This window comes from Lacerta agilis, chromosome 10 (genome assembly GCF_009819535.1).
Source record: "Lacerta agilis isolate rLacAgi1 chromosome 10, rLacAgi1.pri, whole genome shotgun sequence".
NCBI classification, from domain to species: domain Eukaryota; kingdom Metazoa; phylum Chordata; class Lepidosauria; order Squamata; family Lacertidae; genus Lacerta; species Lacerta agilis.
In genome coordinates, this window is record NC_046321.1 from 7,178,149 (window position 1) to 7,202,966 (window position 24,818).

Genomic DNA, 24,818 nt, shown 5'->3' on the forward strand with positions numbered 1-24,818 from the left:
CTAGTAAAGTTTTCAAGTAAGTCGGAATTTATTTTATTTTATTTTTTGTAGCCAAATAAGCAGAGTTCCCTGAGGCCATGCAAACTCAATGTACACCTTCAGCCTATGAAAAGAAGAAAATGCAGGGAGGAGGGTGCCAAGCCAAGGAGAAAGGTTTTTTTTCTCCTTTGCACATGGCAAAAGTTGACGAGTCCATTTCAGAGCTGATCTACGTTGCCTTTCCATGCTGAATTGATGCATTAGTTCAGGGGCATTGGAGCGGGTGGCACTGTGGTCTAAACCACTGAGCCTCTTGGGCTTGCCGATCTGAAGGTTAGCAGTTTGAATCCGTGCGGCGGGGTGAGCGCCCGTTGCTCTGTCCCAGCTTCTGCCAACTTAGCAGTTCGAAAGCATACCAGTTTGAGTAAATAGGTTCCACTGCAGCGGAAAGGTAAACGGCGTTTCTGTGCGCTCTGGATTCCATCACAGTGCTCTGTTGTGCCAGAAGTGCTTTAGTCCTGCTGGCCACATGACCCAAGAAGCTGTCTGTGGACAAATGCCGGCTCCCTCTGAGAGGGAGTGTGGTGTAGTGGTTAAGAGTGGTAGACTCGTAATCTGGGGAACCGGGTTCGTGTCTCTGCTCCTCTACATGCAGCTGCTGGGTGACCTTGGGCTAGTCACACTTCTTTGAAGTCTCTCAGCCCCACTCACCTCACAGAGTGTTTGTTGTGGGGGAGGAAGGGAAAGGAGAATGTTAGCCGCTTTGAGACTCCTTCGGGTAGTGAAAAGCGGGATATCAAACTCTTCTTCTCCCTCGGCCTGAAAGCGAGATGAGTGCCACAACCCCATAGTTGCCTTTGACTGGACTTAACCATTCAGGAGTCCTTTGCCTTTATTTTATTTTATTAGCTCAGGGATAGGGAACCAGTGGTTCTTCAGATGTTGGACTACAAACGGCCAATAGCCTTGGGCATGATGGCCAATACTCAGGGATGATGGGAGTTCAACAACATTTGGAGGACCACTGATTCTCCATCCCCGAATTAGCTGCCGCATTAGAAAACCAGACAGGCCTGGTTTTGCCTGGCGAAAAACATCACACCAATGGGTCGAATAAACTCAATGGCATTGCATATTAAGAGGACAAAATGCCAGGCTCTTGACTCTCACGTTTTTCTTGTAATATGAATGTGGGAACAAAAGGGTGCATATGCAGGGGAGAATTGTTGAGCTTCCAGATTCTCTCCTATAAATCTCCCCAAAGTTTTTAACATTCACACACATACACAAGACTGGAAACAGGCCAGAGGAAAATGTTACGTACCTATTGTATTGTACAACTGGGCAACGTAAATTGATTCTTCATGCCCTTGCTGCAGGCCCAAAGACAGAGATTGATGCATTGGAAAGATAAATCTATTTCTCCTTTTTGGTCAATGGATTTTGAGATATGAAAATACTCGCAACTTATGGACAGATTGCTTACAGGTGTAGACTTCTTCTGGACAAGTATAATGACATTTGGAACATGTTTATAAAAAATATAGTAGGTTATGAACATATATGTATTTGGATGATAATAATAGCTTTTATATGCTTATATCCTAGGCAACGGTAAATTGTAGTTGTTTGCATATATGACGATAAAACTTTTCTTCTTCATCCGCTTTTTATTTCTACTTTATTTTGTTCAATTAAACCAGGCATGGCCAAACTTGGCCCTCCAGCTGTTTTGGGACTACAACTCCCATCATCCCTAGCTCAGTGTTTTTCAACCACTGTTCCGCGGCACACTAGTGTGCCACGAGATGTTGCCTGGTGTGCCGTGGGAAAAATTGAAAAATTACTTTATATATAGTCAATATAGGCACAGAGTTAATTTTTTTAACATTTTCTAATGGTGGTGTGCCTCATGATTTTTTTCATGAAACAAGTGTGCCTTTGCCCAAAAAAGGTTGAAAAACACTGCCCAAGCTAACAGGACCAGTGGCCAGGGATGATGGGAGTTGTGGTCCCAAAACAGCTGGAGGGCCGAGTTTGGCCATGGCTGAATTAAATTATTCACAGTTTTAAAAAAGGCTGGAAGTAGGACTGGATGCAATGGGAGGGGGAACAGTCTGCGACCAAAAAATCTGCTCCAGTGAACCTCAGAGGCAGCAACTGATCTAGCTGGAACTTCATGCAAAACAGATGTACCTCCGCTGAGCCAAGTCCCTTCCTTTCTGCTTGGGGGCATGCTTAGAGGCAGCATCTCTACCCCAGAGGCACCCCACCCTCCCACTGCTTTGAAGTTCACCGCAAGCAAAAAGTAAAACCACTCGGTTGATGTGACAGATAAACATCAAAATCAGGATGGGCTGCTGCTCCCTGTCAAAAACTGCAGCTGTTAACAGCTGTCTGAATACCTATCTACTGAAGAAGGAGATGTCTTATCAGTAGGTAAGTTAAAGAAACTCAAAATAATTTTATTGGCCGTGTTTAGCCTGGAGAAGAGAAGGCAGAGGTGATAAGATAGCCGTCTCCAGATAGCTGAAGGGCTTCCCCATGGAGGATGGAGCAAGCTGGTTTTCTGCTCCTCCAGAGAGGAGGACCCAAGCCAAAAAATTCAAATTAGAAGACAGGAGATTCCAACTAAACATTAGGAAGTTATTTCTGGTGTCTCCTATTAGTTGTTTAGTTATTTAGTTGTGTCCGACTCTTCGTGACCCCATGGATCAGAGCACACCAGGCACTCCTGTCTTCCACTGCCTCCTGCAGTTTGGTCAAACTAATGTTGGTAGCTTCAAGAACACTGTCCAACCATCTCATCCTCTGTCGTCCCCTTCTCCTTGTGCCCTCCATCTTTCCCAACATCAGAGTCTTTTCCAGGGAGTCTTCTCACGATGTGGCCAAAGTATTGGAGCCTCAGCTTCAGGATCTGTCCTTCCAGTGAGCACTCCGGCAAGCAGGAGCAGGAACCGGCAAGCCACTCCAGTATCCCTGCCAAGAAAACTCCCATGTTGTCTGCTGCAGTGACTTCAAAATTCAGCAGAAGCAGACCACGTTAACAACAAACACATTACATATCTTCCTCCCCCCCTCCTGTGCCTTATCAATACCTCTGGTGTGCAAATTCAAACAGGGATTTGTATTCCCACTGTCCGGTTTGAATTGCAAATTGTGGGTAAGCTCAGAGAGGGAGTGACTCTGATGTTCCTTATCAGACTCACGGCTGCCTTTGCATTTTTGATATCCCTGCACCAACCCACCCCAGTTTCTCTGCCACATCTGACATTTTCACACACACAAAAAACAAAACCCCGGGGACAAATTCTTGCTGACCTCTTCTTTATAAGATCCCAACAGTGACCATTGAATCACCGCCTCTAGCACAGCTTCTGATACCTCTAGGTTTCGGACAGTACCTACAGGACAGTAAAAACAGCTGAGCAATGTTGTTTCCTTTCCTCCTCTACGGGACTGCACATTTTCTCACGGCCGCAAAGGGAGAGGTGGTTCAGGATTTTAAAAACTGCCTCGAGTTCTTCTTGGACAAGATGCCCCCCGGAGAGTCTCTGACGCCACCCAGGGAAGCCAAGATCTGCCAGTTCTACAAGAACGCCTATCGCTTTGCCACGATGTACGACCGCGAGAAGCGGATCCCCATCTACTCGGCTTACAAGTGTAAACCTGGGAAGGGACACAGATATCAAGGGTGGATGATAGAGCCGCAGGTAAGGGGACTTCTCACCTGCCCGATCCAAAAGGACCTTCCTGTTTGCCACCTGTTTTCTGCACCATATTTGGTGAGGCTCAACTGACAGTGACACAAAACTTAAGTCTTGAGTGTCGCCGTCCCATCCCTGTGGAACGCCATCCAACAGAGCAGGTTCGGGGAACCAGTGTCACCGGTGGCTGAACTACAACTCCCATCATTCTCGCTTGCTAGGGCCGATAGGAGTTGTAGTTTAGCAACACCAGGTAGCCCCCCTCCCAGGATCACTGCTCCTGCAAGATTCAGCAGGCGTCTTCTATAGATTAACCTTTAAACATCAGCTTAAAATGTTTCTTTGCCGACAGGCTTAAGTGGACAACGGAGATAAACGTTTTATGCAATAATTAGCTGGGAATCTGTTCCAGTTATTTACGTGATTTTATTATGTACGTATATAGTTGTTATAAACTTATTTGATACACTTTATGAAATTGTGGTATACAACCATTTTTATAAACAAATGCATTTGTGCTTATTAGGTTGTGCCCAACTAGCTTTTACTCAAAGAGTAGACCCGTTAAAATGAACGAACCTTCCTTAATCGTTGCAAGAAGCAGAGTTACAGGGAACCAGGCAGAAGGCCTTCTAGGTGGTGGCGCCCTCCCTGTGGAACACTGTACCATCAGATGCCAAGGAGATAAAGAGCAACATAACTTTTAGAAGACATCTGAAGGCAGCCCTGTATCAGGAAGTTTGATATTTTAGTATGTTTTATATATGTTTAAGCTGCCCAGAGTGGCTGGGGCAACCCAGTCAGATGGTTGGGGTATAAATAATAAAATATTATTTATACTCATTGATTTCAATAGGTCTACTCTGAGTAAAAGTTAATGTGTGTGCAACCTATTACCACTGCTTTCTGCACAATTCTCAGAGTGGCTTAGCAATCAATCCCTCTTCCCCGTGGGCTCTGGGAATCGTAGCTCTGGGGGGGGGAATATAGGGGGTCTCCTAACAACTCTCAGCATCTTTAACAAACTACGGTTCCCAGAAACCTTTGCGGGAAATCAAGACTGTCGAAAGTACACAATAGTGCTTTACGGAGTGGATGTAGCCTTCAGTCTCAAAGGTTTGGTTCCACTGCATGTCCGAGCAGGGAACGGTTGACCTATTTTCCTTGCTGTTTTTCAGCTCGTAGATCCCACTTTGGGGAAGAGCATGGAAGACGAGCGTGAAACCAACGTTGCTGCCGCAGCGATTAAGAAGAGCCAGGCCACTTTCGACGATTATGCGCAGGCCTTGAGCATTGAAAAGGGGCACTTGAACCCAGTGAGCCATCAACCGGATGAAGACAGCAGAGCGGCCACTTCCACCCTGACCAATATCGTGCCCCAGTTTAGCAAGCTGAACGAAGAAGCCTGGGCCGACCACGAGAGCCGCGTCAAGAAAGAAGCCCAGGCTTGCCTTGATATGTACGTCCTCGTGGGAGCTGTGCCTGGGGACACGTATATCTCGGACCTCAGGGTCAATAAGCCCAGCCACATCTGGTCGGCGGCTTGCTGTGTGCTCGATAACCAGCACAGAAAATCCTGGGCTGCCCTTGCGAAAAACAGCGAGAATGAAGTCAAGGAATACAGTTTGGAGACCCTCCAGAAAATCCTAGCTGAGCTTTATGGGAAGAAGAAAGTGGATCTTTTCAATGGGTCCTGTAACTAGTGTGCAGCTGGTTGCAGGGAGAGCTGGTTTTATCCCCAAGATAGAAGAAGGGTGTGTAAAATCGTCTCCCAACCAAAGATGCTCACAAAGTCCTCTCACTGCCAGTTCACAGGTTGTGAAGTTCTTACAAGAAATTGGTGGTGAATTGAGATGATGTCCTTTAAAAAAAAAAAAAAAAAAGCAGATATCTCTTTTTTAAAAGCTGTACACAAATCTTGTTAAATAAAATGAAACATACGACGTGTTTCTAGGTGGTAGCAGTTTTACTGTTGTTATCAACATTGCGCTGTATAAATTCTGCCCATCTTACAACACAACCCTATGGTTGGTTACTCAGAAGACACTGCTGTTGTATTTGATGGGATTTACTTGACCAGCCATTGGAAAACATCTGTATTCAGCATGAATGGTTGGTTAGACAAAAAAATTGGGGCATGGCTTTTTCTGAACATTTAGTTTGTCAGTACTGTGTGCTTAGGGGAACTGCTAAGAAAGAGCAATTTGAAAGTATAAGGGAGACTTTTCTGTAATACCTAAATAGGAAAGAGAGTTTTATATATATGTGACCTTGGTGGCTTTATGGAGCGGTTATATGCAGATTTCACCTTTTTAGTTTTCCCTGGTAAAATGTGTTCTTAAATACTATAAGCACACCAATGACACACTTTTTTGATTCAAATCCCTTCATTTCATGAGGCTGATATGTCTGTCTTGTGCACCCCAAAGATTCTTCTTTTGTTAACATGATTTTCTCCCCCGTAGGTTTACATTAACACATTTAAAATTCAATTAAAAATAATCCAAAAGTAAAACAATAAAGCAGAAAAAATCCCCCCACCAATGCACTATTATTGTGTCATAGAATCATAGAATTGTAGAGCTGGAAGGGACCCCAAGGGTCATCAAGTCCAACCCCCCTGCAATGCATAAATCTCAACACGCCTTGCATAGGAAAGTAAATAAGTTGAATAATATGTAACTAGAATTAATTATTGCTTTTTGTTTCCTTTGTTTGTATCTCCTTTGCATTGGAAGAAGTTATTTATACGAGTATACGCTTAGTCCTACCTTTTTCTTTTTATTTTTTGTGGTTGTTTTTTTTTTTACTTTTTGTGGTTGTGGTTATTCCTTTGTATTTGTTTCTGTGAAATGTTTTTAAATTTGTGGTGAAATTGATATATATATACACACACATGCACACACACTGTGTGTATATTCTCAACACGCAAGTCCCCCATCCAATTTGAAACCACACCAGACCCTGCTTAGCTTTGCTAAACGTGCTGCACCACGGCTGCAGAATACACCAGCGGTAAAACACCAGTCTGGAGAGGCCCATAAACCAGGCTCCTTCAGGTACAGCACTAAATGGCATCTCAACAAGAGGTGCTTATTTTTTTTAAAGGTAGCAACAGCAGCAGCAGCCAAATAAACTGCTCCGTATCATCATTAGCTGGCAAAGGAATTCATGTTGCGAGGGGTCGCTTTTGTGCAAGCTCATTGTGTTTAGTCAGTTTCGACCCCTGTTGGCTTCACTTGCGCTTCCTCAGGACTTTTCGTACTCCTTCATTGGATCCTCTGCCCAGGGATTGAAGGATCTGGCCAGCTCCTGAAGGAGCTTATCCTCAATCGGCCACCCCCAGGCTTTAAAGAAAGGGCCCAGGTCCTTCTTCACTTCCGTAGAGAAGCGTATCGCCCACTGATTCATCTTGGAGGTGTTGTCGTTTGGGATGGAGGTTATCTTTTGGTACTCGGCGAAGATGCGGGTGTAGGAGTCCCAACCAAAGGCCTCCTGCAACTGAAGAAATATGTATATATTCAGTCCCTTTCCTAAGGACTTCAGAACAATTTCCATGCTGCATTCCCTGGCTCTCTGCAGGCTTATAATTATGCTACCTAAAAGAGTAGCAGTTTTCACCATTTATATAGTTCCCAGGCTTCTCCCCACTCCTACTGTTGAGAACAAATGAGACCAGCAACAAAAGGGCTCAGGATGAAGCCTGAGAGTAGCCAGGATTTTTGTGGGGGGGGGCAGGCCTTTTGTTAGGGGGGCAGCTGCCCCTCCCCTTAGCTGCACCCATGGGATGAAGTACAGTTCTTTGGGATCCCAAACGCACACACTCTTTTTCCAGTATTCCTCCCTTCCCTTTAAAAAAAAACAAAAAACCCCACAGCATTTTGTGACCACTCGGAACTCACCCTGACTTTGTTTCTATGCACAGGTCAACACTTTAAGGCTCTCCCCACAAAAACAACAACAACAAAAAGAATTTTTTACCGCTGCAAATAACACTACAGAAAACACAACTCCCCAGGATGTCAGCCTTCTTCCTTTCAGGGTTCCCCAGATGATTGTTGTTGTTGTTGTTGTTCAGTCATTCAGTCGTGTCTGACTCTTCGTGACCCCATGGACCAGAGCACGCCAGGCACGCCTATCCTTCACTGCCTCTCAGTTTGGTCAGACTCATGTTAGTAGCTTCGAGAACACTGTCCAACCATTTCCTCCTCTGTCGTCCCCTTCTCCTTGTGCCCTCCATCTTTCCCAACATCAGGGTCTTTTCTAGGGAGTCTTCTCTTCTCATGAGGTGGCCAGTACTGGAGCCTCAACTTCAGGATCTGTCCTTCTAGTGAGCACTCAGGGCTTATTTCTTTAAGAATGGAGAGGTTTGATCTTCTTGCAGTCCATGGGACTCTCAAGAGTCTCCTCCAGCACCATAATTCAAAAGCATCAATTCTTCGGCGATCAGCCTTCTTTATGGTCCAGCTCTCACTTCCATACATCACTACTGGGAAAACCATAGCTTTAACTATACGGACCTTTGTCGGCAAGGTGATGTCTTTGCCATTTGTTCTTATTCAGCATTTTAAAATGGGTTTTCCTGGGGAAAGCGGTGAGGCAAAATAAAGTGTAGGCCTATGCCTAGAGTTGTTGGGGAAACCCAGCCAGATGGGCAGAGCATTAAAATTGCAGTGTATTATTATTATTATTATTATTATTGACAATGTGGGACAGAAGTGTCGGATAATTGTGGGCGACCCTGAGCTTGCAATTTTCTCCCCATTTCCCAGGTACAATGCCATTCTGGCGCCAGAAGCGACAATGCTCCTAAGTTCTCACTGAACTACATTTCCCAGAAGTCCCTGGGAAGATGGAACGTTCTGCGTGCCTACTCAGACCTGAATCCCACCCAGTTCAATCAGATGTAACTTCCAAGTTAGGCTTTGCAGCACTGCGGCCTGAGCCAGCTTAATTCTGACTTCTGGGTTTAAAATCCAAGCTGTACCTTTGGCACTTGAATATGTGAGACATATCCGAGGAACGTTGAGAAAGTCCCGTTTCTCAAAGCACAGCCCTGCTGGCATCCTGCCTCCCTTTTACAATTAAGGGGATATTTATTAAGCAGTTTGCAGTATGGTATGGAAAGTTGGGGTACGGAGGAAGGTCTGTATTGGGAGGGGGGCATCAACAAAATCCCCCTGGGTGTGGCCAGCTCTCTCATCCTGCTCCTGAATTCTGCCCCGAGGCTCTTTAGTTGGAGGTCTCATTCACACATTCAGCCATAAGGGCTGATTCCAAATCAGTAATACTCGGTGTCAATCTACTGAAATCAATGGATGGGAGTAAATTTAAGACTGTGGATTTTAATGAATCTACCCTTCTCACAATGAGAGCCCGTGTGGAGGTCCTACTCGTGAGGAGACCCCTGGCGGGAGTACTCCTTGCAGGGAGAGTGGGAAAGGAGATCCTCCTCGTGGGGAGGATCAGGGTAGGGGACCTCCTCGAGAGGAGGTCTTGCTCAGGTACAGGGAGCCCCAGCCACTGTTGTCACCTGACTCCTCTCAAAGCCCATCGCCAGAGCTCTCTCCCGCGGAAGAGGAGGAGGAGGAGCAGCAGAGGGTCAGGGATGCTGGGCAGAGACCCAGTAACGCCAGCCAGAGGCGATCAGAGGGGGAGTTGCAGCTTCCGGCGCCAGCACAGCATCGGGGGGTCAGGGGACGCAGAAGACATCGTTTCAGGGTGCCAAGGCTTTGGTGCTGGGCGTGAAACAGGAGAGGGGCACTTCCGGATTCTGCAAGTGACTGAGCGTTCATGTTTTTAGCTAGCTCTGCACTGTAAATAGTTATGCACAATAAAGTAGTCTTTAGCGAAAGAAGACTCTGTCGTCACTCATGAGCAACACCTCGATGTACTCTGACATACCCCATACCCTCCAACATGCCACTGATCAAAACGGGGACTTGTTTTTTGGTCCCGAGCTCTCGTGGGAAGCCAACTGACTCAGAGAGCCAGACTGAAAAACGGGATGTTGCGGGATCCATTCAGAAGCCAGGATGGCATCCGTAATTCTGGGGTGTCACACTTAAATCGACAGGTGACAAGATATCATACCCTGAGTATTGCATGGTTGGATATGAGCTTGTGTGTCTGCCTGGTCTGAATCGGATGCCAGAGACTGGTCTGACTCCAAATATGGGGGAATTCAGGCACAGACAGAGCAGCCGCTAACAGAGGGGGAGGGGAGGATTCCCCCCCACACACTTTACATGTTCCTAGAAGCAGAGAGACCAGCAGATTCAGAGGCTGCACAGTCAGGGGAAGAGCTGGACAGCTTTGAGATAGTAGCTAGGCAACCAGGAGGAAGGAAGCGTTTAGGAGATTATTCAATCAAGAGTGGTGCGGAAGTCCCTCCCTCTCCCCAAACTTGAAGGAATGAAAGGGTCCGGGAACAACAGAAGCGCAGGGGAGGGACAGGTGGCTGGTGGCACACTTCTTGCTGTGGAAGGGGATTCAGAGTAAGCAACTGCCATCCATGGGGAGGGCAGCTTGATGCTGCTCTCAGTATGTTGTAAATAAAACGAACTAAAACCTGCCAGAGGCTCGTTACTTCTTATCGGAAGCTACTGGAAGGAGGGGGGAACTCCCTTGCCTGTCAGTGTACCTGAAACCATGTCAAGAAGGAATGAAAGAGCCTAGCAATCTCATGCGCAGGGAGAATTGCATTTCCACCTGGCTACAGCAACAGGGCTGGTCGGAGAAGCTTCTGCTGCTGGTTGGCGAAGGCTGCACTGGGCTAAAGGTTCCAAGGTCTAGGGCAGCCGCTTATTTACCTGTAAATAGGGTTCCAGCGCAGTCCACGCCGTGAAGTCCTTCAGCTGAGCTCCACCTTGGATATAGTCCTTCACCCTCTTCTTCCTCACATTGGGGTCAAGATCAGGGTGGGCTTTCTCTCTTGGGATATCTAGCACAGTTTCATTGACATAGATGGACCAGAGATAGCAGGTGGCATCTGTGGTGTGGGGTGGGAAGTCCCACCCACTCCTCTGCTGGTTGTGACCCAGTTCTCGGAGAGCATCCCAGGCCCCCTCAGTGTACATTTGCCTATCTGTGATCTTCACTGACACGGTCACATCAGACATGATCGGATAGCCGGCATGCATCCCACCTGCTGGGAGATTTGGGGCAGGGGAGACTCATAAGACAGACTCGTCCTTCCGCACAGAAGATGAAGAAATTCATTGTGGAGAAATCACATACGTGTACCCCAAAGACTTCAAAATAAATTGTATTGCCGTGGTTTATGCTAGGGGGGTGCGGTGGGGGCGGTACGCCCCCGGGCGACAGGGGCGAGAAGCGGCGGGTGGGGGCAACAAGAGGCAGCCCCTCCCACCATTCCCATGCGCTGCCGCTCCCTCCGTCACCCTGGGAGCGGCAGCGCACGGCCCGACGACGGAGTGCGCCTGCACAGGCAGGCGCACTCTGTCATCGGATCGCCGCTTCCACAGCCTCCTTTTGAGCCGGAGAGCTTAAAAGCGAGCTCTTCGGCTTAAAAGAGGGCTGCAGAAGCGGAGCCGGCACCCCCGGAACCGCCCTGGGGGCGGAGCGTCATGACGTCACAATGTGATGTCACGACGCCCCGCCCCCGGGGCGTTTCCTTTGCTGCCCCGGGTACCGCGGAGCCTTACTCCGCCACTGTGCGTTGCATTTTGAAATATTTATATTCAAGGGGATTCACAAAGGAACAGTAAGGTACAACAGAACCAGAAAAGTGTCGCTACTTTTAAAGTAACTGCGAGTTGCAAAAATGTCCATGGTTGGAATTATTATTTTTTAGGTAGTATCTCTGCAGTTTCAGGATACGGAGCTTACAAATGGGACTTATTAGCAACCCCTGAAATAAGATGGTAAGATCTTGTTCTCCACTGAAAACAAAGGGGTAAGTTTTGTGCTCGAGTACTTCTGCTATGCGGGTGGTGCTGTGGGTTAAACCACAGAGCCTAGGGCTTGCCGATCAGAAGGTCGGTTCGAATCCCCACTACGGGGTGAGCTACCATTGCTTGATCCCTGCTCCTGCCAACCTATCAGTTCGAAAGCACATCAAAGGGCAAGTAGATAAATAGGTACTGTTCCGGTGGGAAGGTAAACGTTTCCATGGGCTGCTCTGGTTCGCCAGAAGTGGCTTAGTCATGCTGGCCACATGACCCAGAAGCTGTACGCCAGCTCCGTTAGCCAGTAAAGCGAGATGAGTGCCGCAACCCTAGAGTCGTCCACAACTGGACCTAATGGTCAGGGGACCCTTTACCCTTTACCTTACTTCTGCTATGCAGGCTTTCAAATAATTTAACCATTGATCCTTCATCCCCCCCCCACCAAAAGGGGAATTGATTATGGGTGATATCTAGCTGTCTTTTCACCAAAGCACAAAGATTCATTGTGGAAGCCATGATGGTGAAAGCCGGTGTAAGTCTGCAGCTCAAACACATCTCTGAGGACATTTTTACAGAACTCAGCGATTGTTTATTTAAAGACAGGAGGGTTGTGGAAATCTCAGTTTGCATCCATGCATCTATGAATGGGTTTATACTTACCACCAGATATTTGGACATCTTCCACTATTCTTTCTGGCCTGGAGAAAACAGGAGGGACAGATGCTAACTTGGCCACTGCTTTCATCATCTCGCCCCAGATACTGAGCATGTCCATTAGATTGTCCATTGTACGGACATCTTTTGAGGGCACTGTGAAGATGATATTCTCTGTTTCTAACTCGGCCCAAGGAGCAGGGAAGTGGCGGATGTCATTCCAGGCAGATAGGCTCGTCTCACCTAAACGCAACGTTTTCAAAAAGTAATGCTGGTTAACTGCATCTCCCTGTGCTGAGCAGGACAACAACAACAACATAGGATGGAGAGGTTTTTGCCAGCACATCCACCCCTGAGAAGAGCGCCCTGGCAACAATCTTGTGGAAGGTGAGCCTCAGATGGTCTGATGGTGCATTCCGAGTAAAGGCAAATTGATCCGGGCAACTTTGCCCTTGCTCTGAATGGGCTTCATTTTGCATTCACACATTTCAGATGCTGTGTAGCATAATGGTCCCCAGGAAGGCAGCTTTCCCCTCACAAAATGGCCTGAAAGCAGCTGTTGATTGGGATGCAAATGGAAGTGGGAAAGGGAGTATTGCCAAGTGAGTTCATTTCCAGGTAAGTGTGTTTATCTAACACCAAAACTGCCAGCTTGTGAAAACCCGGCTGGGCTATAGAATTTGCATTCAAAGAAACAAATGGAACAGTCAGATATATAAAGCACTAGCAGATGGTGCTCTACCATTTACCCAGGGAGGAAGTGTTGTTCATTAACATTTCACTCTGCAAGGACAGGGTTTTCTTCCTATAATTGGCACTGCAGAGGGGAGGGGAGGGGGAGAATGGGCAATATCAATCTGTGTGTTTTTGCCGGGCTTAGAGAGAACGTAACGATGCAGTTGGGTTCCCGCACATCTAGATTTGAACAGATTTCTGACCTCACGAAATATCTCCCCTGCCTCTTTCCAAGGTAAGCCCCCTTACCAAGCTTGAAATAAGGAGCCAGGGAAGCCCCTTCGACAGTGACTGATATGGTGCCCGCTGAAGATTTCTTTGGTAGTACAATGTACAAGAGGCCGCCCCACAAGCTGGAGACTTCCATTCTTTCGCTCTTAACTTCAAACCTCCTCATCACTACCGGAGGACGCCGAAACTCCTCAGCATCGCTCAGGTCATCGGAACCACAGTCAATCTGGACCTGGAGAAAAAGATGATGGATTCAACAACCAGGAGATGCAAAATCTTAAGCCCCAAGGGCAGCGGTTTGCTATAGCCTGGACTTTTGAAGACCCCATTTCTCTCCTGCTCTTTAGCTCAGGGGCTCGGCATGATACGATTCATTTATCATCGCCCTGCATCCTTACCACAACCCTGTGAGGTACGATAAGGGCCTAGATGTGAGAGTGGGCCCTTCCAAGTGCAGAAGCGGAGCCTGGTGAGTTGGGGGGCAGGGACTGGCATCTTGGAAGGTGTAGCCCAGGCATAGGCAAACTCAGCCCTCCAGATGTTTTGAGACTACAATTCCCATCATTCCTGACCACCGGTACCGTTAGCTAGGCATGATGGGAGTTGTAGTTATCCTATGCCTGGTGTAGCCTGATGGTCAAATGGAGTGCCCATCAGTCAAGAGATGGGGGCCTGGTTGTGCGAAGCTTGGCTCCCATAGAAATTCACCTGTTCTTACAAACCACCCAATGCTGCTCTTTCTATTGTTACTATTTTTATTACCACTATTTTATTACAGTTGTACCTTAGTTTTCAAATTTAATCCGTTCCAGGAGTCCGTTTGACTCCCAGAATAGTTTGAAATCCAAGGCGCTGCTTCCGACTGGCTGCAGGAGCTTCCTGCAGCCAATCCAAAGCCGCGCTGGACAACTGGCTTCCGAAAATCGTTCAAACACCGGAACAATCACTTCCGGTTTTCGATCGTTCGGGAGTAAAAACGTTTGAGTTCAAAGGCATTCGGCTCCTGTATTACCAACGACAGAAATAGGTTTCTAAGTCATTTACAAAATATAAAAACATATTTAAAGGAACAATAAAATAAATCTATAATTAAAACACACAATGAAACAATCCCATGGAAATAACACAGTGTGCAGTAAAATCCATAAATAATATCCCGATTGTGTTGAAATAACAGGGTTCTATTCAGCTAACTTTTGAGTAGCCCCAGGGTATGTGTTTTTTTCAGCCAGAACTCACCAGAGCTCAGTCCCTGCACTTCTCAAGTGGATACCATTGCCATTATAAGAGAACAAGGGAGGTGTTCATGGTGAGTTCTGGCACCTCTTTTGTTTCTGGAAAAGTAGCACTGATTTGCCCCATTGGAATTAATGGGCCTAAGTTAGTCATGGTCATTGATTTCAGTGGATCTACCACAGAGCCTAGGGCTTGCCGATCAGAAGGTCAGCGGTTCGAATCCCAGCGATGGGGTGAGCTCCCGTTGCTCAGTCCCAGCTCCTGCCCACCTAGCAGTTTGAAAGCACGTCAAAGTGCAAGTAGATAAATAGGTACCGCTCCGGCGGGAAGGTGAACAGCATTTCCGTGCGCTGCTCTGGTTTTGCCAGAAGCGGCTTAGTCATGCTGGCCACATGACCCGGAAGCTGTCTGCAGACAAACACCGACTCCCTTGGCCAGTAAAGCGAGATGAGCGCCGCAACCCCAGAGTCGTTCACAACCTGACTTAACTGTCAGGGGTCCCTTTACCTTTAGTAATAAAAGTTAGCTGGAAAACAAATACTCCTCCTAGGGAGGAGGGGAAGGGTCAAGTCCCTCCCCAGGGGAGTGTTTCCAGATAGCTCTTGCTGAGTATTCTGACGGGGGAATCTACCGGGAGGGAGAACGGTTACCAAGAAAACTGCACCAGGGGAAATGATCAGCCACCCTTATCCTCCCAGCCGCCTGGTCCCAATCCTCTTGACAGAGATTTAAAGAGAAGGAGGAGCTAATTGTTTCAACCCAGTTGCCCCCTCAAAGCTGTAGTCACAGCCCTGATTGATGTTTAAACAGCATCACCTGCAGCTGAGCACCGACAGCGTTGGGCGGAAAGAGCAAAGTGACGGTCTTTGCCGGAGGAACATAAAGGCCGGTGCTTCTCCAAGCTTCGTCTCCTGCAAGGCCAAACCAGGACATGGAGGTGAATCAGAGGAGGTGGTCATAGGCTGCACAGTTAATTTTTATTTATTTTTATGGCTTACTGGTTTAGTTAAGCAACAAACTGCTCCAAAGCAAACAGTATCTCTTACCATCATTTGTTCCATTGATCTGAATGACTTGTGATGGCGCTGCGGGATACTTGGGAAGGTTTGGATTCAGGCTGGGCACTAGGTTTTGAAAATCCGGAAGGTTGTTGTAGAGCGAAAAAGCCATTTGAATCAAAACGGCTTCATCTGTGCAGCTTTTGATAGGTTTGTTTGCACTGACCTCGGGAATCCCTCTCAGCTTGACCAGCTCCAGCATTTCCTCATGGACTGAGGAGAGAGGGGGGGAATTGGCAGCTGGGATGCTCAGGAATGTGGCACAGTCTTGTCCCAGCTTCTTGAGCCATGAGGAATATGGAGGCTGCAGGTCTTGCTTGCTCCGAATGTGTTCCTTGAATTGGAAGAGCGCTTCCCGGAAGTGATAGCTCGAAGCAAGAACGCTGGCCTGTCTCGCTGGGTAGCTTTCGCTAGGTATGACCCCAGTGATCCCAATTCCAAATTTCTTCAGTATCTTGTTTCCTGGATACTGTGCAATGGCATGGGTACCAGGATGCTTGTCTTCCCAAGACCAAGCTTGTCCACCAATCAGGAGACCACCTCCTTCAGTGACAAATTCATGGATTCTTTCCTTCTCTCTGTCACTGTAAGTTGTGCAACAGTATACGCTTAAGCCAGGCTTAAGATCCGTTAGCTCACAAAGGATCCCAGCCTGATTTAGCATGGAGTAAAGTTCCTTCAATTGGTCTCCGACGCCAACCTTCCCTACCTTTCTATCAGTAACCCAGCTGATGGCATTGAGGAGGAAAGTTTTCATGGATGGTGTGTTAAGCATCTCTTCATGAGAGGCGACCACAACACGTCCCCTGCCGTAGTATGCGGCTCCAACAAAGGATTGGAAAGAATCAGTTATGCCCACAGGAAATGCCAGATTCCCGTGGATAAGCAGGTGGGAAGGTCTCATGTCCTTTAAGTCAAAGTTGGTCACGCCATTCAGAAGAATCTTGAAGTCACCCTCCACATCTACCTTGGGCCTGTTTACAAAAGAATGTAATCGTCCTTAATTTTAGGATATAACTTTCCATGTGATTGGTGGAATTATCCTTCCCCAACTTCATGCCCTTCAGATGTTTCAGACACTATTTACCATCAATCCTAGTCGGCTTAGCCAATGACCAGCGATGATGGATCTTCAACATCTTGGGGCCCAAAGAGTATACATGCCTCCAACACTGTGGGAGAAATCGAGACACACACACACTGCACCATCCTGCCACCTTTGTGGAGAAGCTGGTAAAATGTGGCCTGTACAAGGTAACCGTTAGGTGTTGTAGCTGGTTGACTGACCAAACTCAAAGAGTACTCATTAACGGTTCCTCATCGTCCAGCAAAAAAAAGTGACAAGTGGGATGCCACAGGCTTCTTTCCTGGGCTTCTTGTTTCAATGTCTTAATAAACAACTTGAATGAAGGAATTGAGGGGTTGCTCGTCCAATCTGAAGATGACACCAAACTGGGGGGGTGGGGGTGGGGGGAGCTAATGCTGTAGAAGGTAGAACTGGGATTCAATATGATCTTAACTGATTGGAGAACTGGGTGCAAACGAACAGAATGAATTTCAGTAGCCACAAATCTAAGGTTCTACATTTTGTGTCAGGGACCATGCTGGGGAGGGCTGCACTGAGGAAGTATGGTGGGAGCCACCCCCTCCCCCTGATCCTGATCTTGAATCTTCCCAGGAGCAGGAGGACAGTATAGATTTAGAACAGTGGTTTGCAGAGGGGCACAGTTCAGAAGGCAGAAGCTGGGAAATACTGAATGGGGAACAGCTAGAAGAAGAAACACTGGGAGAGAGAGAGTTAACAGATTCACAGTCTCTGGACAGCATTCGCCCCGTCTCCAAAGTCACACAGAGCTCAGAAAGTGTCAGAACACAAAGTGCAGACATTACAAATTCAGATTACAAAGTGTAGGAGTGACATAGATTAATAGGGACGGAGGGGGAGGGAATGACCCTTAATTGGGAGCACCGCCATTTATAGAAGTGTCCTTTGTTCTCTTGCTGTGATTATTAAATATTCTAACTGGTAAGACTTCCTTTTGTTTGATCTACTGCCACAAGGAAGGAAGCCGATTCTCCAAAGCCTGACATTTTGTATACTAATAGTGACATCTTGAATTTAGCCTGGTAGCAAATCAGCAACTAGTGCAGATCTCCAAGCATGTGCTGATAAGGCCTCACTCCTGTAAGCAATTGTGCTATAGCATTCTGCACTAACAGGCTCCTGGATCAAGGGAAGCCCCATGTGGAGCACATTGCAGTAGTCCAGCCTTCAAGCAATATATCTATTACTCCATTACCATAATATTTATAGACAATTCCATGATTGAAATAAGCAATAAACAGTGTACTTACTGGGTGATCAGAGGAACTTTTGGCATTTTCTCAGACACGGCGAAGGTTCCTTTCTCTACCACGTTGGCAGTGAAGTACACCCCAGAAACACTGGTCACCAGGTTGCCAGGAAAGCCACACAACACGTTCTCCTTGCCAAGGTGCTGAGACCAGGCCCAGGCCTGGCCTCCAATGAGCAGCCCCCCACCTCTCTTTACAAATTTCACGAGGTCGTCGACTTGCAAGTCGTTGTAGGCAAAGATGCAGTAGACCCCAAGAGCGTCATCAAACCTTGCGACGGATTGCACTTCAACACCGCTACCGACAAGCAGCCCGGAGAGGGCACCCACGCTTTGATGGACGCCAATCTGAGCTGTCGGGGACGGCTTGAGCCACTGCAGGCAGTTTTTAATGAACGGCAGGAACTGTGGCATTTGAAGCAGGGCTTCGTGAGCCGTCGCCACAACCCGGCCTTCCCCATACTGAGATGCGGCTATCAGCACCTTCCCGCCGGGACTCACAAGCACCGGGAAGGCTTGGTCTCCCGTGAGAAGAAGCTCGCAAGGATCGAAGTTTCCCTGGACGTCAAAAGACTTAATACCTTTCACCAGCAATGCATAAGAGGACTCTTGAAATGATGATGTATTCCTTGGAAGAAATTCAAAGAATATTTGAAACGACGTGAAAAGATAGACATTTGAAATTAAAATCACGAGGACATTTATGGCTACAGTAATGCCATAAGTTAGTTAAAGATAGGATATAAGAAGTAGTTTAGAATTATGTTAAGTTGAATTTACAAGGAGTAATAGAGTTAAATGTTGATTGTTTATAATGATTAAGATAGGTGAGAAAGAAGATTTTACAATGTTACAAAGTTACTAAAGAAGATTAGAAATGAACGCAGAAGGGAGGATGAGAGGAAGTCCCAAAATGATGTTAGGAATAAGTTACGGATAATTAAATAAGTGTTAGGTGTTAAGTTTTTTGTATTTTTTTGTAGTTTTGTAGTTTTTTGTTGTTGTTGTATTTTGTATTTTGTGTATGTTCTATTGTTAAAATTTAATAAATTCTTATTTTAAAAAAATGAAATGATGATGTATTCCTGCACCAGAAAGAAACGATTCGCTTAAAATGCAAGTTAGCTTTTGCACCCCAAGTTGTACCAGCTACCCCAATTTCCCAATAAAGCCTTCATACAAGGGTAATAGTAGAACCCCGCTCAGCAGATAGGATTAATTTGGCAGAAAGACCAGCATGTGAAGAGATACTGCGAATTTATGGAAAGAATCATACTGACATAAAATCCACACAGAGATATATAATCAACTTTTAACTCGCTTGTGGGAATAATTCAGAGGCTGTGAAAGAAGGAAGGATAACAACAGAAAGAACTAAAGGAACTATTGGAAATGAATATAAAATGAGGAAAAATTGAGATGAGATTAGAGCCCTCCAAACTTTGGAGGTCCGTTCTTAACCTGAAACTGTTCTTAACCTGAGGTACCATTTTAGCTAATGGGGCCTCCCGCTGCCACTGCACAATTTCTGTTCTCATTCTGAAGCAAAGTTCTTAACTCAAGGTACTATTTCTGGGTTAGCGAGTATGTAACCAGAAGCGTCTGTAACCCGAGGTGCCACTGTAAAATTAAAAGCAACCCAAGAACCCCCCCCCCTTCCATGAAGTCATATACTCACTCTGGGTTCGGGGGAACCTCTGGTATATTCTGGGACACAGGAAAGATCCCATTCTCTCCCATATTGGCGGTGAAGTACACTCCGGCTATTCCTATCACCCGGTTGCCAGGAAAAAGAGCCAGGGCCTTCTCGTACCCGTGATCATATGCCCAATACCAGGCCTGCCCACCTATGAGCAGCCCCCCGCCATTCTTCACGAAATCTACCAGCTGGTGGGCTTGGCTATCATCATAGGCGCTGGTGCAATAGGCCCCGAAGGTGTCAGAAAGTGCCGCATCCGATTTCACTTTGACATCATGACCGAGAAGCAACTCGGAGAGGGCGCTCAAGCTATTGTGGACCCCTACTTCCGCTGTCGGGGACGGCTTGACCCACTCCAGGCTGTTTTTGATGAATGGCAGGAACTGGGGCATTTGCAGCATGGATTCATGCGCCGTCACCACGATTCGGCCTGCCCCGTACCGGGTTGCAGCTATTAGCACATGCCCCTTCGTACTCACAAGCACCGGGAAAGCTTCATCTCCCGTGAGCAGGAGCACACAAGGGTTGAAATCTCCGGTGACGTTAAAAGGCTCAAGACCTTTCACCAGAGATGCGTAAGAATCTCTAGGCTCCATCTGCGACAGTTGGAATGGCGGTCTGCAGGTGGAACTGGAAGAGAGAGAAATACCCACCGCCACAAACAAATTGTTATTAATTTGCCACGTAACATTTGCCGCATTCATCCGTACAGTCCAACCTTGGTTGTCGAACGTAATCCATTCCGGAAGACCATTCGACTTCCGAAACATTCGACAACCGAGGCGCGTCTTCCGATTGGTTGCAAGAGCTTCTTGCACTCCAGCGGAAGCCCCGCCGGACGTTCAAGTTCTGAGGAATGTTCGAAAATCAGAGCATTTACTTCCAGGTTTTTGGCGTTCAGGAACCGAAATGTTCGAAAACGGAGCCGTTCAAAAAACGAGGTTTGATTGTATCCACACACACACACAAACACACACACACACCAATGGCACCCGCCTAAAGGCTACAAGGTATTTAATCTTGTCAAACTTCAGATCTTTGGCAGAAACTCATAGCAAATGATAACCATTTTTGTCTAGCAAGTTGGAGTTGACAATGGGCTCAGGACATCCTTATTATGCGTAAAATGAGATGCCTCTTAAATTTATCAGAGCAGCAAATGAATTTAAACTATTCCAGATTTTATTTCAAAGTAATTCTTGAAGATCACAAAGTGGGTTATTTGGATTGCCACAACGGTTTTTTTTTTTAATTAATATTTTTAGACTTGTTTTTTTAAAATGGATTTACTTTCAGTCTACACAAACACACACCTGAGGAAGGGGACCCTGGGTTTTTTGGCATTGGCAGGGAATTAAGTGGGTCTGGGAAGATCTACATAAGCAACAAGGGTTTGCAGAGCAGAGGAGAAGAAATACAGTCGTACCATGGATCCTGAAAGCCTTGCGAGATGAAAGTTCGGCTCCCAAACGCCGCAAACCTGGAAGTGAGTGTTCCAGTTTGTGAATGTTATTTGGAACCCAAACGTCCGATGGGCTTCCGCGGCTTCCGATTGGCTGCAGGAGTTTCCTGCAGCCAATTGGAAGGCATGCCTTGGATTACGAATTGGAAGTCCAGGTACCACTGTACTGACATTGGGATATGCTGCATCGGGTGGAAACTGCCACCTGAGGTGTTCACCTCATGGGTTGTCTGGCCAGCGCTGCTGTTAGGGATGGATTAATCAAACCAGCTCCTCGCCATTTCTCCTCCCAAGTTCAGTATTCCATATTTCTGTTATTACATGCTGTTTTACTTACGTCGCAGTATCACAGACGTTGGAGAAGTGTGAATTTCGTAAGATAGCTGCATTTTAGTTTGTGCGTTGATTTGGAGAGGGCAAATTATATAAATCCCCCTTCAAATCCCAAGCAAACAAAATTTCTACTCCATCCCTACCCATCATATTTCAGACAATGACCACAATCTTATCAGGTATCCATTGTGAAATATTAATGGTTGTTGGTGTTTAGCTTCACGCGTAAGGATCTGGATCGACAGGTCAATTAATAATCTTTACAGTTGAAAGATGAAAGAATTAATGCCTTACCGTATTCAAGAGAGCGTTTGCCAAACTGATTACAGGACCTCAAAGAATCCTTGAAAATTATACCAGATCACAACGCTATCCACTTATATGCCATTTGCATGATGGGCGGGGGAAAGCAGATTCTTCAGAATCGTTTCGAAACATTAGGTGGCTTTCGCAAGAATCCAAAATTGAAAACTGAATGAACTCAACAGAACTGAGATTCCTGTATTGCAGGGGGTTGGACTAGATGATCCTTGGGAATCTCTTCCAACTCTACAGTTCTATGATTCTATGAGCAGAGGTCAATGCCTCCTTACAACAAGGCAGGGTTCCAACACGCCTCAAGGAGCCAGTTGCAAGTCCTCTACTGACAAAGCTCTCCCTGAACCCCACCATATTGTATCATTAGAGGTCCATTTCCAACATCCTGTTTCTGGGCAAGGTACTGGGGAGCGTGGCGTGCCCCCCCCCACCTGGATTATCCAAACACATTTCAATCTGGTTTCAGGCCTGTTTATGGGACAGAGGCAGCTTTGGATGCCTTGGTGAATGACTTATGCTGTGAACTGGACAGTGGGAATGTGTCCCTGTTGGTTCTCCTGGGCCTTACACTGTGTTTTGGTACCATTGACCATGGTATCCTTCATCCGAGCCTCCTTGCTGGGATGGACAATTTTTTTCAGTGGTTCTGTTCCTTCCAGGAGGGGCAAACCCAGAAGTAGTGCTGGGGGACTCTTTGTTAGCAAACGTCCCGCGGAGGCAAGTTGTGAGACTGACCCCCAGGTAGGGACAAAGCCTGCGTGCCCTCCTGGCTACTCGAGTCTAGGGGCACATTGATAATATGCGATTGTTCCCAGCGTGAAGAACAACACACAAACCATTAAGGCTAAACTACTTTATTATAGATAAAATGCAGAGTATGCCTCTGCTTTCCAGCTCAGTAAGACAGAGCTGTGCATTAGCGTGTCCGGCATTTCTGAGCCAGAAACGAAAGTAAAGTACAACAGTAAAGTGCAAAACATCACGTGTGTGGGAAAGCTGTTAGGACTGGTGGCTTTCCCACAGGATGAAAACAGACACATAGTCATGCTGGCCTCGCTGCTGCAGCTTTCGCAGCTCGGCTTGTAATAATATCCTGACACTCTTATGCCTTGACAGTGGTCCTGTGGGGTCCTTCGGAGTTCCATTCTGCCCCCCATTCTAACATTTACATGAATCACTGGGAGAGGTTGTTCAGAGTGGCTGGGACAACCCAGTCAGATGGGCAGGCTACAAATAACATTAGTAGTAGTAGTAGTAGTAGTAGTAGTAGTAGTGTTCGGTGTCACCTGTATGCTGTGTTTGTCATCAATAGCCAACTGGATGAGAGTGGAAACTTAATCCAGACAAGAGAGAGGTGTTCCTGGTCAATCAAAAGGCAGAAGCGGGAATGAGCGTTCCCCACATCAAATGGGGTGCGCCTTTTGCGTGGTTGCGAGTAACCCCTTTGGATCACAGTGCAGCCCCTGGCAGTTGGGTCTGGCCCACCTTCCCAGGTTGGATACCTGTGAATTCCACCTACTTAGCAGCCGCCCTGGAGAGCTTGCATGCCATGCACCCTACCACCACCATAATTTGGTCGGAACTTCTCCCACGCTTGCAATGGCGCAACAACCTCACACCTATAAGGCTTAATTATGCTGTTGAAAAAATAAATAGAGCATTGCGAGTAAAAACACCGTATCCCCTTCTATGAACCTGCCCAGGTTTTGAGATCTTCAGGAGAGGCCCTTCTCTCGGTCCCACCACCATCACCGGCCCACTTGGTGGGAAAGTGGGACAGAGCCTTCTCGATGGCTGCTCCCAGGCTTTGGAAATCCCTCCCTGGAGAAGCTCAACTGGCTTCCTCCTTGTTCTTCTGCCGGCAGCTGAAGACTGCTTTATTCTGGCAGGCTTTGGGGAACCGAATGCTTTGAAGGAAAGGGATGCAAAGAATGTGTGTGTTTTGTTGTGCATTAAAAATGCAAATAGTAAAACATCCGTTTTTAATTGACCTTTATGAGGCATATTAATAGCCCATCTCAATAGAGCCCCCACCATAATATGAATTCATTTCAAAGTAGCCTTAGCTAGTACTTTCCAGTTAATTCCCGCCATCTGACTTATTTTGCTTATAATTAGATTTTAACATTGATTCGTTGGCTTTTCTATAAACATATATTTCTATAAACATACATTGCTTAAAACTACGCAGAGAGCGAAAAGAAGTCTCTTGTACCCAAAAGTGCTATGTTGGATGGGGCAGATAAAAGCCAAATATGTGGGGCTATCCCACCTGTCTATTTCTCTCTCTTTTCCCCATCTCTTTCCATGATATCTATTTCTCCCCCCCCCCACTTTTTAAAAAGATGCATACCCATTGAATCAAAATAAAATATTTCAATAAAGAAATCCATGGTTGGGTCACCTTGAGGAAACCGCCCAGGCTTCAAAGTTACTGCATCACACAGAAAAATAATTATGTGGTCCTCCAAATTGCAGAATCCCTGGATTATTGACATATTTGTTACGATTCCTGTCCTGTTTATGACAGTGGGCGAGTTGATTCTCTGGAACTGTTTTGGATTATTGGAAGGGTTTCACAAGAACCTGAAATTCTTCACTCAGTGAACTGGCCTGTTTGCCTAAGTGACCATAGAAAGGAGGCCTCTCTTCTCTCTCATAGTTGCAAGCAGTCAACGTACAAAGTGCAAATTCATTCGAGTTTAATCTTTCACTTCCTTTTTTTCTCCTTTCTTGCGGTCACTTAGGCAAACAGAGCAGTTCACTGAGTGAAGAATTTCAGGTTCTTGTGAAACCATTCCAATAATTCAAAACATTTCTGAAGAATCAACTCGCCCATTATCATTAACAGCAATCATAACCGACATGCCATACGACATACGCCGGGTTTTTATTTCCCCGGTCATACAAATCCTTTAAATGAATTCCTAAGCCTTAAATGCCTTGTAGAAGATATGGACCCTGAGATTACCCTGAAAGTAGCTAAATACTGTGTAGCAGCCATAAAGCTCAGAGAACAAACGGTGTTATCGCTATGAATAGGACCTTAAATGGCAATTTTTAGGCCATATTTTAACGCCCCTATTCTAATCTATATATTTTAAATGCTGCTGTATACGTATATATACATGTATGGTTTTTG

General features: G+C 46.4%; 2 protein-coding genes across 2 annotated transcripts; one reads left to right on the forward strand and one right to left on the reverse strand.

Moving 5' to 3' along the window:
- Nucleotides 1–3,410: 3,410 nt before the first annotated feature.
- LOC117054091 (endonuclease domain-containing 1 protein-like) lies at nt 3,411–5,434 on the forward strand. Its single transcript, XM_033162549.1, has 2 exons — nt 3,411–3,692; nt 4,865–5,434. Exons 1-2 carry the CDS (start codon nt 3,411–3,413, stop codon nt 5,387–5,389), a joined length of 807 nt encoding a protein of 268 aa, XP_033018440.1. The 3' UTR covers nt 5,390–5,434.
- A 1,493-nt stretch (nt 5,435–6,927) lies between these two features.
- Nucleotides 6,928–20,159, reverse strand: LOC117054092 (TRPM8 channel-associated factor homolog). The gene is made up of 8 exons (XM_033162551.1): nt 19,543–20,159; nt 17,866–18,492; nt 15,499–16,484; nt 15,269–15,363; nt 13,235–13,448; nt 12,260–12,493; nt 10,499–10,836; nt 6,928–7,187 (listed from the first exon to the last, which is right to left on the reverse strand). The coding sequence occupies exons 1-8, from the start codon at nt 20,157–20,159 to the stop codon at nt 6,936–6,938; spliced, it is 3,363 nt and encodes a 1,120-aa protein (XP_033018442.1). The 3' UTR covers nt 6,928–6,935.
- Nucleotides 20,160–24,818: the final 4,659 nt, after the last annotated feature.

Excerpts from the sequence above, each read along its gene's own strand:
- LOC117054091 (XM_033162549.1), top strand. The coding sequence starts at position 3,411 with ATGTTGTTTCCTTTCCTCCTCTACGGGACTGCACATTTTCTCACGGCC. Across the intron at positions 3,693-4,864 it reads GGTGGATGATAGAGCCGCAG|CTCGTAGATCCCACTTTGGG; the intron begins GTAAGGGGACTT and ends GCTGTTTTTCAG.
- LOC117054092 (XM_033162551.1), bottom strand. The coding sequence starts at position 20,159 with ATGGAGCCTAGAGATTCTTACGCATCTCTGGTGAAAGGTCTTGAGCCT. Across the intron at positions 12,494-13,234 it reads GGCTCCTTATTTCAAGCTTG|GTGAGACGAGCCTATCTGCC; the intron begins GTAAGGGGGCTT and ends CGTTGCGTTTAG. Across the intron at positions 10,837-12,259 it reads GGAAGATGTCCAAATATCTG|CAGGTGGGATGCATGCCGGC; the intron begins GTGGTAAGTATA and ends CAAATCTCCCAG.